Here is a 12,821-nt window from a genome sequence, read left to right as displayed (position 1 = left end):
ATCAGCTCCAGCCTGCTCCGTATAGGATTCTTCCGCAGTGAGCCAGAGAAGAGCCTCCGTTGAGTTGTTGCTGGCAACATCCCGGCTAGTCACAGCCGTGTGGCCATGGAGAGCAGATGAGGGCATGCGAGCGTCTGCGCTGCCTAAGCCGAGGAAGGATGACCTATACTCTGTTCGGCACACAGCTCGCAGCTTGCCTCCTTTCCTCCGGGCACCAGCTCTGCCGTCAGACAGCAGCTGGCTGCTCAGTGTGGGAGCAAAGATCTCGGCTGTGCTTGCATCAGGGTCTAGCATCAGGGAAAATTTTTAGAGGGATGCCAGCAGCACCTTTGAGCGTACCTGAGATCCGATTGCTGGGGTAGATTTACATCTAAGTTTTTTTTTTTTCTTTTCTTTTCTTTTTTTTCCTTTTTTTTTTTTTTTCTTTTTTTCTTTTTTTTTCCTTTTTTTCTTTTTTTTTTTTTTTTTATTTCTGAACTCTCCAGCTCTCACGCCCTGAGCACGTCCACCCCTCGGAGGTCCTGCCTCAGCAGCAGCCCCCCAGCCCGCAGTTACTCCAGCATCCCTCGGGGCGCTGTTTTTTTCATTCCATTTCCAGCTCTCGCCCCCAGCCCCTCACCACCCTGCCAGCAGCGGCTGAGAGCCCCCTGCCCCCGTGCTCTTCACCCTCGGAGGCCAATTCCCGGCCGGGGGCGTCCCCACTTTTTGACACCCCCCCCGCGGTACCGCGGCTTTGTTCTGCGCAGCGGTCGGGGGGGGGGCTCGGGGCTGCCCCTAGCGGAGGCCGCCCGGGGGCTTCTTCTGCCGGGGAAGGGGCTGCTGTGCCTCGGGCACCCCAGGGGGGCGGGAGCTGCAGCCTGGAAGTAGAAAAGGAGGACTAAAAAAGAAGGCGGGGGGAGAGGCTGCGAGCCTGCCGGGCGGCGCTGGCCGCCGCAGGGAGGAAGAGGAGGCAGGGGAGGATGCGATGCTGCGGCTGAGCCCCGCCGGAGGAGGAGGAGGAGGAGGACAGCATCCTCCGAGGGGAAGGAGGGAAGAGGGCAGGAGGAGGCTGAGCTCGCCCGGAGCCTGCTGAGCCCTCCGGGGGGGCTCTGCTGGCACCCGAGGAAAGTTTCCCGAAGAGAGGGAAGGCGGCATGTGAGAGCCTCGGGCACCGCAGAGCCGGCGCTGCAGGGGACACCCGGGGCGCCCGCTCCCTCCGGCTCCAGCCCAGGTAAGCATCCCCCCTCCCAGGCACCCAGGCTCCCCCTGGCCCTGCCGGGGACTTTCCCGGAGCTCTGCCCGGGGAAAAGTCCGACGTTTCTCCCCCAAAAAACTGCCTGCGGCTCTGTATGGGAGCCTGGCTGGGCGCCGGGGTGGTGGGAGCTGCCTGGCTGCAGTTGCTGCTTGCTGCTCGCTGGGGTTTTTTTTCCGTGGTGCCATCGCACCCCTGGGAAGGAGGCTTGCTGACGGGCTTCAAATATTTTGGTTGTTCTGCTCTGGTGAAACGATGCGGATGGGTGACAGCTCGATCCCCCCCGCTACAACTATGAGGGGAGCGCAGTTAGCGGTGGGTGATCCTGGTGCTGCTGGCGTGGCTTAAGGGATGCTCCTAAAATGCTGGCTGGGTATGTCAGCACGTCCTCGGAGCTCTAGGAACTCTCAGAGCTAGGAATAAGTCTCTGTTTGGCCCCTGAAAATACAGGGAGGGGTGAATATTCCCCTGGAAGGAATCGCTGTGTCCTCTGGATTGCCATTACTCGGGTTTGGATATACAGCTTTTTTTCTTTTTTCTTTTTTTTCCCCCTTGACACTAATGCATTTCTAGATGAAACGTTTGGGGAAAAAAAAAAAACTAGATTCTAGCTGATAAAAAAAGAACCTGTTTCACACAGCTCAAAGAAAACTTTTCCCTCCCCTAATGAAAAGGAAACTTGTCATTTTGGACAGGATGATTTGGCTGGAAGGAAAGTTGCTCATTTCTGAGCTGGTTAACTTGGTAAAAGTGGAAGCAGGAAGGTAAAAGTTGCCTGGTATCAACAGTGGGAAGAGCCCCCCACTTGTGAATTCCAATGACTGCATGGGGGATGGAGAGGGACCCCTCTCCCCACAGCATCAGCCCGTGCTCTAGGAGATGACAGGCTTCAGGAGAATTACGATGCTTCTGTCGTATGTGGCAATCAATGTTAGGATGGGCTTTGTGTTCCAGGGTCTTATTGCTTAGAGGACGGTGTGAGGCATCCTGTGACTTCAGTTGGTTTTTGCTTTACCCTCTCCTGCTCTGCTGGCTTTCTCATCCCCGTTTCCTCCGGTTTCCCAGTGTTTTGGAATCCCCTCGGTGTACAAGCCCCAGAACTGCTCGCGCCGTTTAAATGAGATCTTAACCCCTGCCTCTGTTTCTGACCACTCCAACTAGCTCTGTGTGATGGTTCTGGGTACGTCTCCATACAAGTAACACAAACGAGTGGGATTTGGCTCTCTGTGCTTTGCTTTGATGCTATCCCAGTGTGCCTGGTGGCTTGGTCCCCCAGTCACCCCCATGTGCTTTTATTCCTCACCCAAGTGTGCATGGCACAAATGCTTGAATTCACATTTTTACAGCTCCACTCTGGGCTGTGTCATGGCTCTTGTGCTAGACCTGGCCCTTTGAACTTACAGAATCCAGGTTTGACAACCACAGATGCAGCACCAGAAGCCCAGATTATTTTTTTTTTCTTTTTCCTTTTTTCCCACACTGCCTGCTCTGGTCTCTGACCTTTTGTGCAGGCTGCTACTGATGTGTTCCCAGACGCCCATCCCAATGGGCCTCCTAGAGTGATGGCTTCTGGCAAGCTACCCATCACCGCTTCCACTGCAGCGGTCCATCTCCAAACTTCCCGTCTTCCCTCGTCCCCTGCCAGCAGGCAGGTATCTGCCAGCGCCTGGCCAGCCCCTCGGCACAGCCCCAGAGCTCTCTGCCTGTCCTAGGCTGACCCGAGGAGGCACCGCTGCCTGCGCCAGCCCAGCTGCAGGGTGAAGGGTTTCCATCCTTCTCCAGCGTGTGCCATGTCCCTATTTCTGTACTGTAGATATGATCCCCTCCCTCCTTCTGGGAAGTGGCTATGAATGCCTGGGAAAAGCTGATGGTAGCAGCACCCACCCAGAACCTGCTGGAGTGAACTGTCCTTGGGACAGGCTGCCCTGATTTGTTATCGGTAATGGTGCCTGAACAAGCCTCCTTGTCTTCCCCTGTTACATCCTGGGGTGATACGGGGAGGATTTTACCCCAGCTTAACCCCCTGCCCTCCTGGTGATAACCAAGAGTGGTGGCAGACAGGGAAAAAGAGCTACCGGGGTCTGTGCTGGCTGTTATCACCGCAGCCTTGAAAGCATCCAGAAACCAGCACGGTCCCCTTGGAGTAATTGCAGGTGACAGATGTGATGGGTGCCGGGTTGAAGCTCCTCTGGAAAATCTCAGTGGGAATGTGCCCTCTGGTCTCTGGCTTGCCTAGGAGCAGAGGCAGCCGGTGTGTTTGTTCATCCCGTTAGGGCTCGGCCCACGATAGCTGCCTGGCTCCCCAGGAGCAGGGATTCTTGCAGGGTGGAAGCTGAGGAGTCAGGAGGGAGCAAACCTTACAGAAAAAAATCCGTGATGTGATTTAACGTGTGTGTGCGTTTAACCAGAAGCTGTCTTGCTGCTGTTCCAGGGCTGGTGAAAGAAACAGAATCAGGGTTCCAGCTCACATCAGCGTGCCAAGGTTCCCAGGCAGAATAAAAGGACACTGCTGGAAAAACATCCGTATTGTTAGCCCGGCTAATGGAGAAAATGCCCTTTCTCTCCTGCACATTGTCTGTTCTGAAAAAATCTTTGCCTGCAGAGAGGCTTCCCTAGGCAGACATCCCCAGATGAGGAAGAACTGAATCCTTCAGTGCGCCCGTGCCTGTCAGCTCCAGCTGATGTCTCACTCAACAGAAACTTCACTGGAAGTTCACTGCTGCACTTCATTCAGGTCTGAACAAAAGCCTGAGCAAAGGCAATGAGATGTGACACTGGAGAGAGCAGCAGAGAGAGCTTTGCCTCAGCTGGAGGTATGGGAAAATTTTATACCCTGGGAAGCATGTTGGAAACGGCCGGCTGATCCCACTGGTGTGTTTCAGGGTGATGGGTGAGGGGGTTTTATTTTTTTTTTCTGTTGTTGTTGATGATGTTAATTTAGTGGCTGCAGTGTTAATAGCACAACAGTGATTTTTGGCTCTTCCAGTAGAAATCTGCACAGTATCAGTTTTCCCCTTATGAAATATTCCACAACAGAGGCGGGAAGAAGCTAGGGAGCCAGGCAGGGGAGTACGAGAGAGCAGACTGCTGTTGTTTGCAGTCAGGCTGGGGAGAGAATTGCTCTCCTGCCTGTAAAATCAAAGGCATCACCAGTAAACTGCTGGCAATTTGGCTTCTGGCAATTTGGCTTCCCAGCGAAGTTCAGTGAACACAAAGCCAGCTCTGATCACATCCAATAACCTCTGCCGTGGACAAGTTGCTCTGGTCGGCCAGGGCTATGTGGCTTAGGACGGGTAGGTCCCCACATGGGACCTCTCCCAGACCTGTCTGCTTGTGCAGGAGCTTTGCACAAGTTTGGTTTTACACCTGCTGAGGCAGACAGGCTTCCTTGCCCCTTCTGTGTGATCTCCTGTGATCACAGCCAGCGTGGTGTGATGCGTGTGATCCATATTGTCTGGGCCATGACTAGCGCTGCGAGACCAGCTGCTGCCCGAATGGACAACAAATACAGCTAAAGAAGCTGTATTTTAAGGGAAGAGTGGGTGGAGCAGAGTCAAGAGAAGTAGGCAGCAGGTCCCAAGCCTGTGTGAACCACGTCTGAGCTGATGATGTGGGTCTGCCTGCTCAGCCACACAGCTGCCGTGCTCTGCTGAGGCTCGGCCTGGAGGCAGAGCCAAGGTCTAGGCCCCAGGGCATTGCGTGCTCAGATTCAGTCATGCTGCATCCATCTGGATGGCTAAAGGCATTGAATGCACTGACCTCAGTGCTTCAGCCTGACCTGGCTGCGTGTGACCAAGGCCTGGGAGAGCCCAGACTTGAGAGCAGGCCTGAATTTTCACTTACCTTTTGGTACCAGCAGACTTGGAGAAAATGCTGGTCACCTTGGATGGTGGTGGACAGTCGCCTTTGGCATGTTGCTCTAACAGCCGCATATTCTTCTCTTCTCCAGGGATTTCAAGGTAGCAGGAGACCAGCAGTAGCCTTCTCAGCACAGTGTGTGCCCTGCGAGGACTGAGGTGACCTCTGAGACTCGCCTCAACATGTTCAGCGAAAAGAGCAGCGCCTCTTTGACCCAGAAACCCATCCAGAAGAAGACACGACCTCAGGGCCTCCCCTCCCCTGCTCTCTGCTGCGCCTGTGGACTTTGCATCATGCTGGCAGGGATCAACATCACGTTAGTGGGAGCGTTTGCGTTTGGGACCTTCCTGCCCGTGAACAACCCCCCCATCATCATTGGACCCATCTTGCTGGTGGTGGCCTTCACCTTCTTTGGGGCCTGCTGCATCTGCAGCCGGAGGCCACCAGCTCACGGGGCCAGAAAATCCAAGCCGGGATCCAACATTGGTCTCATCAAACCTGGCAACACGGCCTTTGAAATTGAAACGAGCGAGCACACGGTGCAGGACACCACCGCGGTCCAGCTGAGCCCCACCAACTCCCCCATCTCCTCGAAGAAGTCCACGCCGGTGCACGAGAGCACGAAGACTTGCAAGCTCTTCACCATGGAGGGCAATGGGCCCGTGGCCAAGTACACGACAGGAGGAGAGGCGATACAGCTCAACTTGCCCAGGGACCTGGCCGCATCCTAAACCCGGGCAGAGCTTTTACCAGCAGCCAGCCAGATGCTGCAACGGGTGGGCTGGAGTCTGAGGCTGAGGTGCTTGTGGAAAGCCAGCAGGCAGGCTTCTCTGAATCAATTTAAGGAAGAGGGATGCCCCAGCCAGAAAACACCGGATTTTTGCTGAAAGGAACGTGCCCGTTACTTGGCTTCACAAAGAAAATTGCTAATGATGTTGCTGTGAAAGGATGAACTGAAAAGTTCCTGGGAAAAGACCGGCTTTTTGGGGAGCAGAGTGGAAGAGTTCTCCTCCTGAATTAATTTGTCTAGCAGAAGGTGGAAATGCGGTGGCTGAAGGAGGGGCTACACGGGGTGCTGACAAATGACAGCGCATTTTTTTTTTCCAGAAGTGAAGCAAGTCTTGAATGTAATGGAAGCAGGAATGCAGTAAATTATAGCTTGCTGCCACTCAGTCACAAGAAGATTTCAGCATTTTAGAGCCAGGCTTTTTGGCAGTAGGGACAAAATATCTGTGTTTACTGTTTGAAAAAGCAATGTGAAACAATCTCCCCTCCTCTGAAAATCCTTGCCCCATTTCTCCTTCAGTTGGGTGACTTTACCATCTGTGATAAGAGACGATTAATCACAGGGATTGCGATTAGCACTGGCATTTTCCTCTTGTTTTAATCATGCTGGGCTGCAGAAGTGCTGCTGGGAGGTCAGCCAGGCCAAACCCTTGGGGACAAGCTCCTGGGGTAACTGGAGGCTGAGAGAGCCTGCAAATGAAATCTTTGGGCAATGATTATATCCTGAGTGCTGGGGGGAGGCATCTTTCTTTCCATCATTTTATGGAAGGCTGGACTGGGACACATCAGCTTGGGGCAGGGGGCAAATAGTTGTATGGGTTTCAGTATAGCTGTGCTGGAAGGTGCTGACTGTATCTCCTTTCCTGACGTGCCTGCCTGACCCATTGCACAGTGGGCAATCAGTATGGAACTCCTTGCTGCAGGAAACCAGCTGCTAAAGGCGCTCCTGGGATTGCGAAGCAATGGGATGAGTTTGCAGAAGAGAATTCCTGAAGAGCTGTTCAAGGCAAAGGCAGCAGGATAAAACACAGGTGTTGCTTGCCCAGAGTGCTCTCCCAGCCTCCAACCAAGGCACTATTGCTTGGGAGTTTCCTGAGCTGGAAGTGGTGCCTGTATTTAGTAGCCCTGAATTGATTTTTTTTTCTTCTTTTACTCCTTGAGTGTTTGTCAGCTTTTATCATTTGTGCTCCTGCAGCATGGAGTTGTACAGCTTAATGAGAGGCCATAAAGGTCCCTGCCCTTGTTTTATTTTCAGCCTGCACCCTACTAATTCTCCTTGATACCCCAAGCTCCCAAATTAGACAGGCCAGCAAACAGCCCATGCCTCCCCACACCACTCAGGTTTTCTGGGGCCTTTGTCACGTTTCTTTCCGTCATCTATTTCCAGTGGTACTTCACATCTCCAGTAGACAGAGAGAGGTAATGCTTCCCAGCTTGGCCAGCACCCCATTCAGCCCAGCATCAGCACCTTGCCAGGCTGAGGACATCTCAGCCCCGAGGCTTTAACCAGCAGATGGGTGTAAGGAGAGGTGGGAGGGATGAAAAGGGAGATGGCTGATATGTTGGGTTAAGGGATGGCACCTGGGCACATGGAGGGGCTGGCCAGAAGAGCCATGCTGCTGTACAGGTCATGCACGGGGTGTGCTGGTTGTCTGGGGAGCTGCTGGGGAGCTGATGGCCCTTTCATGATCTCGGGGAGGATGAGGTTGAATTTCATGCCTGATGAGAGGGAAGAAAAACTCTGGCTTGAATGCTGCAACAGTTTGCTGCCTTGAACAACTGCTTCTACACCGGAGAATGACTTGTGACACCAGTGTGATTTTAGCAGGGCTGCTCTGCTGGCTGGAAGGGGCAGGAGCAGGCCCAGGAGAGGGACTTGTCTCTGGAAGATGTGGGTTCAAGTCTATGCTACAGCCTCCAGGTCCTGGGCAAATGGTTTAATCGTACTGCTGCTCAGCTGCCTGCCTGTGCAGGAGAGAAAATAACTGCTCCCAGCTCCACAGAGCCGCTTTGAAGATGAGCACATTGCCAAGCAGCACGGCTCGTATCAGCACACCTGAATCTGGAGGCTGCTTGAAGGTGGACGAGTCTGTGTGGTCTGATCTCTGCGTGATCCCCTTTAGAGCTCATTTTCATGGGCAATCTCCGCTTCCAGCACCAGCTCCCCTTTGGCACGTGGGAACTGCTGCACTGAACAAAAGGCTCCTGTGAGTTTTGCCTGCTGGTGATTGCTCTAGCAATTAAACAGAACAGGTTGCTGGTCTGTGTTTGGCTCCCAGCTGCTGGCTCACCAGCCTTTTGGAATAGCTCACAACACCCTGGAAGTCCTTTGGAGGCATTGCCCTTGTGAATACAGGTATTGCTGCAATTTTCTTTGAGTGCTTGGAGGCAAAAAGTAGTAAGATCGAGTGGTAACCATACGAATTAACCCTCTGCTTACTGAAGGCTTGAAAACTAAGTCTGGAGTACATGTACTAGAATGACTCCTTGTGACAACTGCACCACGAAACGCTACCAGTGATGGGTCATACAGTGACAATAAAACACAAGGCTCCTTTGGCAGGAACGGTGGCAGATGCAGGACACTGAGGGCCACCGAAGACCTCAGAGCGATTCTCCCTTGCACTGTGGCATCAGACAGCCCTGGGACCTGGCACATGCCGTGCTGCACACACAGGCCTCCTTAATTCTGGTGTTGCTCTGGGACCTGACACCCTTGGGACCCAGAAGACAATAAGAGGCAAGGACAGCGCCCGGGCGAGCAGAGGTATAGGACCAGCGGGACGGCGATGCCCTGGCGTGGTGGGTCTATGCCGAGCTGTGACCCTGACCGGCGCAGGAACATCTGCTGCCTTCCTCCTGAAGCATAACTGCCCTGCTTTTTCCTTTTTCTGTCTTTTGGGATTTCCATGTCTCTCTGTCTGTCTGCCTCTGTGATCGGCCGTGACTGATGTTGTGAATCTCGTGCCTTCTTGTGTCTTGAAACGAGGAGAGTTTCTTGTGCTCCGAGTCAGAGTTTCTGGTGTGAGTCTTTTTTTTTTTTTTTTTAATTAATATTTATATGTGTGCCATGTGGAATTTAGAAAAGACAGACCCATTAAAAGAATTGCACTCGACGAGCATTGGGCCTGCCTGCTCTTTCGATCTACAGCTGCATTCTCCCTTTCCACAAGGCCGTGTGTGTATTCCCCACAACTGGCTGTATTCATTTGGCCTCGTGCTCCACACTCACTTGATTTTCTAGCCAGCACAAGTAACTGCAAGGAAAAAAATTCCTTAAAAGTTAATGTTACCTGTTCTGAACTCAGCTTCTCTGGCAGTGTAAGAGTGGGCCAGGTTATTTTAGCTGATCCTGTCCAGTCCTGGGTATGGGTGTTGTTTCGTTTGTGGTGTGGGAAAGGGTAGAAGCTGTATCTGTGCATGTCTGGGTGTAGGACTGGTGCCATCACGTTTCTGGGCTCCTTCTGGGCTTAGCCCAACATGGGCTCTTGGAGATGAGGCAAGGAGAGAGCACAGCAAGAATAAAGAGGATTTGAGAGCCTTGCAAATTCGCCCTGTCAAAGGGCTTCTCTCCAATGTGCAGCCAAGTGATCTGAAACGAGAGGAAATCTCTCCATGCCAGGCAGCCTGGCTGGTTAAAGGCCTGGGAAATGAGCTGGCTAAGACGGCTGCACTGTCAATGTGTGTCAAATGAGAAGCCGCTCCCTTCAGAAAGGATTTCTTCTGGCCTTTGGAAAGAACTTCCCAGAAGGGCTTTTCTCTTTTAAAAGTGGGAGCAGAGAAAAAGCGCAGGGGGGTTTACTGAGCTTCTGCTGCTGCTCTCCTAAACCTGCCCCTGGCCCGTTCCTGCAGCAGCACCTGCCCAGCACCGACCCCGACCATGAGCTTCTCTGTCACACCTAGAAGAATAAAGCAGAAATGTAACATGGAATCTAACTAGCTTTTTCTGGTTCTCAGCCTAAATTTATACAATGATAGAATATCCCAAGTTGGAAGGGACCCACAAGAATCATTGAGTCCAACTCCAATTTATTCATGACTGGTTTATTGCCTGTTATCCTTGTGCCAGTGATGTCTTCACACTGAGATCCCTCTAGGCAACTTCTACCCCCGAAATATTTTATATTTGTTGCAGATTTCCAGGAGCCCACAGCAAACTTACAAACCTGCCAGGTCCCTCTTGGGCAAGAATTAGGATGTTTTTTTCCTGGGCAAGTACTGTAAGAGGAAAAAAAATCAATGAAAATGCAGAAATATCCATGAAAAATATGAAGTCTCCATGTGCAAAGTCCCTCTTAAATATGTAACTGAGCTTTTATGCCGTTAGTCTGCAGTGAGCCCATAGCAAATGTGCTCAACTTAGAGGCTGAAAGGCTGCTTTTCTCCAGCTGCCAGATGCTGTCAGCATCCATGGGAGAGACCCTCAGACACAGGCAACTGCCCCGCTGCAGCGTGCTTTTGCAGAGGCTTTCTAAAACTCCTGACTATCACACTGATGGCCCCAAAAAGCTCCTTGCGTGGCATGGCCTCAGAGAAACAACTGCCCATGTTCCCAGGATGATACAAAACCACAGTGGGATGCTCATCCTCCTCCTCTGCAGCACCCTCTCCAGAAGGACCAAGGACACAGAGCATCTCCCCCGGTGCTGTCCTACACCACCTGCTCCCTCACACCTCCTAGGAAAGCTGCGAGTTTGATGTTTTTCATTTTATTCTTGATTTAAACATCTCAGAGCCTGTTTGCCATGTAGTGGTAGTGGCTTGTTTGGGGCTTCTGCTGTCCCACTGCCACCCCTGTGGAGCCCCAGTGAGGAAGGGACCAGGGCTCAGGCTGCAGAAGACAGCTGGGCCATCGGGGTTAGTCAGTGAGGATTGTTCCTTACAGGCTTGTTTCCACAGCTCTGTTCAGTCTAATTTACAACGTCTGTGGAGAGGAGATTTTGCCGTTTCCATCAGCAGATCTCCTGCTACTTGCAATCACAGTCAGCCTCTCGCTGTGGGACCTGCACACGCTGACATGGCTTTGAATTCTCAGAGCACAGAGGGTGTCAGGGCTGGCAGGGCAGATTACATTTTTCAGGGCATCCTTGAATATAAAGAGTCCGCAGGAGTTTTTCCAGGGAGCAAATTTTCATCAGAAAAAAAAAAAATGATTTCTTGAAATTGGCCTGCCCTGAGAAGACACTGGCTTGTGATGCTTTTGCCAGGTAAAAAATAGCCCGGGTTCCAGATGAAATTTCTGATCCAGACACTTGAGAATTTCTCTACTACCCAATCCTCTAGGCAACCCCTAAAATAAGATAGTGCCGGGCTCTGCCTCCACATGAGGACCAAACTTCTAGGGCAGCTTTGGGGCTGCGGTCCCTTCCCAGACCCCCTGCTCCCATCAGGTTCCAAGAGCCAGATCTCTCTCCACCCATGCTTTTACTGAGCCGTGCCTCCAGGGACCTGTATACACTTCCAGTGCCATCGCAGGGGGCTTCTCCTGCTGAAATCTTTGCCTGGGTTTCTGGCGTTAACCCGCTGTGCCGGGGAACAGAGCTTTGCACGCAGCTCTCTGGCCTGGTGCCAGAGGCGTATCTGACGAAGTTTGCTATAAAGTCGGGGAAATTATTTCTTTTGCTGGCACACGAGGCAGAAAAGACGCTTCTCTTGGAGACAAATCCTCCTCCGTTGTTATCTCGGTATGAGAAATCGGGATGATCTGTGGTTTATCTCCTTATATCCAGCTGAGCCAGGCAAACACGATGCTGGAGGTGGGAGCTGTTCCCCCCTCTCCCTCCACCAGCAGCCGGAGCTTTATCCAGCTGGGGGGGCCACATCCAACCCTCAGTCAAAGGCTGTGGAGTCCCTCGTTCAGGTCAGCAAACTCCGAGATGCTGGGGAAGGGACGCAGGGACAAGCTCTCACTGCAGGAGATGCAGAAACAATCCTGCTCGTTTTGTTTTCCTGGCGTGCTGCATTTCTCCGGCACAACACTGAATTTCCCCAGAGCTCCGAGCCACATATATTTTCATGCGGCCTCATTAAAAACATGACTTTGAGTCTTAAACTCGCATTTGTTCTAAAGAGGAGCTGTCTGCTGGGAGAGTTAATTCCTCTGACTGAAGTCACCTCCCTGGAAGTGCTGCTGTTGTCTTCGATTTCATGGCTGAGATGATTACTCTTTTCCAACACCCAAGAATAACAAGATTAGGGAATTTGTGGCAATGAAGGCAAGGAGGAGGGATTGGCTAAAAAAAGAGAAGATAAATTGAATTTTCCTTTTAAAAGAAAAGGAGATGGCTATTTCGGGGAAAGTTTTGTTTTGGGGAAATAATAGCAGGGAAAGCTATGCCAAAGCCAAGTCAGGTGAAAGCTGTCAGGTGCTTTGTCATGTTCTGTTCATCTACAGTGCTTCATGACTCTTAGGTATGTCGTTTATAGCTAATTTGGGAAATATTAAACCCAGTCCCAAGAACTAGAAAGCAATGAAAAAATGAGCGTGAAATTGGCAGAAATTCATGTGAAATGCATCACTGGTGTAATGTAGGTGTGCTGCAGCTGAATGACAGCCAACCTCTGCTCCTCAGGTCCAGGCAGGGCTTTTTTGGGGGAAGAAGATGTGCAGCAGTGTGCTGGGGTTTTGGGGTAAAACTATCTGGAAGGTGAGTGCAGCCACTGCGGAAAACCAGTTCAAAGGGTTTGGGCCATGCTTGGACGTGACTGTGCTGGAGACAGCAGCACCCGGAGGTGGCAGTTAGCATCCATCGTCAGCGAGGGGCTGGGCGTCCCTCTGGTACCGTGCGAGGGCAAAGGAAACCCAGGGAAGTGGGTCAAAAATGAGGCATTTTCTGGATGATCTGGGAAAGTTGGAGGAGGGGGTCAGGAGGAAGACAGCAGCTTGCTGGTGTGGGGCTGCAGGAGGAGGCTGAAGCCGTGGATGCTGAGAGTTTGCAAATCTGGA

At 52.1% G+C, this 12,821-nt stretch overlaps 1 protein-coding gene across 3 annotated transcripts; it reads left to right on the top strand.

The window, feature by feature from the left end:
- The first annotated feature begins 438 nt into the window (after nt 1–438).
- TMEM275 (transmembrane protein 275) lies at nt 439–8,990 on the top strand. Of its 3 annotated transcripts, none has more exons than XM_048059274.2 (3): nt 439–1,210; nt 3,663–4,102; nt 5,181–8,990. In XM_048059274.2, the coding sequence occupies exon 3, from the start codon at nt 5,272–5,274 to the stop codon at nt 5,818–5,820; it is 549 nt and encodes a 182-aa protein (XP_047915231.1). In that variant the 5' UTR covers nt 439–1,210; nt 3,663–4,102; nt 5,181–5,271; the 3' UTR covers nt 5,821–8,990. The 3 variants fall into 3 exon arrangements, with proteins under 3 accessions (XP_047915231.1, XP_047915232.1, XP_047915230.1); XM_048059273.2 differs by having other exon boundaries at nt 444–1,210; nt 3,663–4,044; nt 5,181–8,989; XM_048059275.2 differs by lacking the exon at nt 3,663–4,102.
- The last annotated feature ends 3,831 nt before the right edge of the window (nt 8,991–12,821 follow it).

This window comes from Anser cygnoides, chromosome 8 (assembly GCF_040182565.1).
Source record: "Anser cygnoides isolate HZ-2024a breed goose chromosome 8, Taihu_goose_T2T_genome, whole genome shotgun sequence".
NCBI lineage: Eukaryota > Metazoa > Chordata > Aves > Anseriformes > Anatidae > Anser > Anser cygnoides.
The sequence above is the reverse complement of the archived record's forward strand: the minus strand, read 5'-3'. Positions and strand labels throughout refer to the sequence as shown.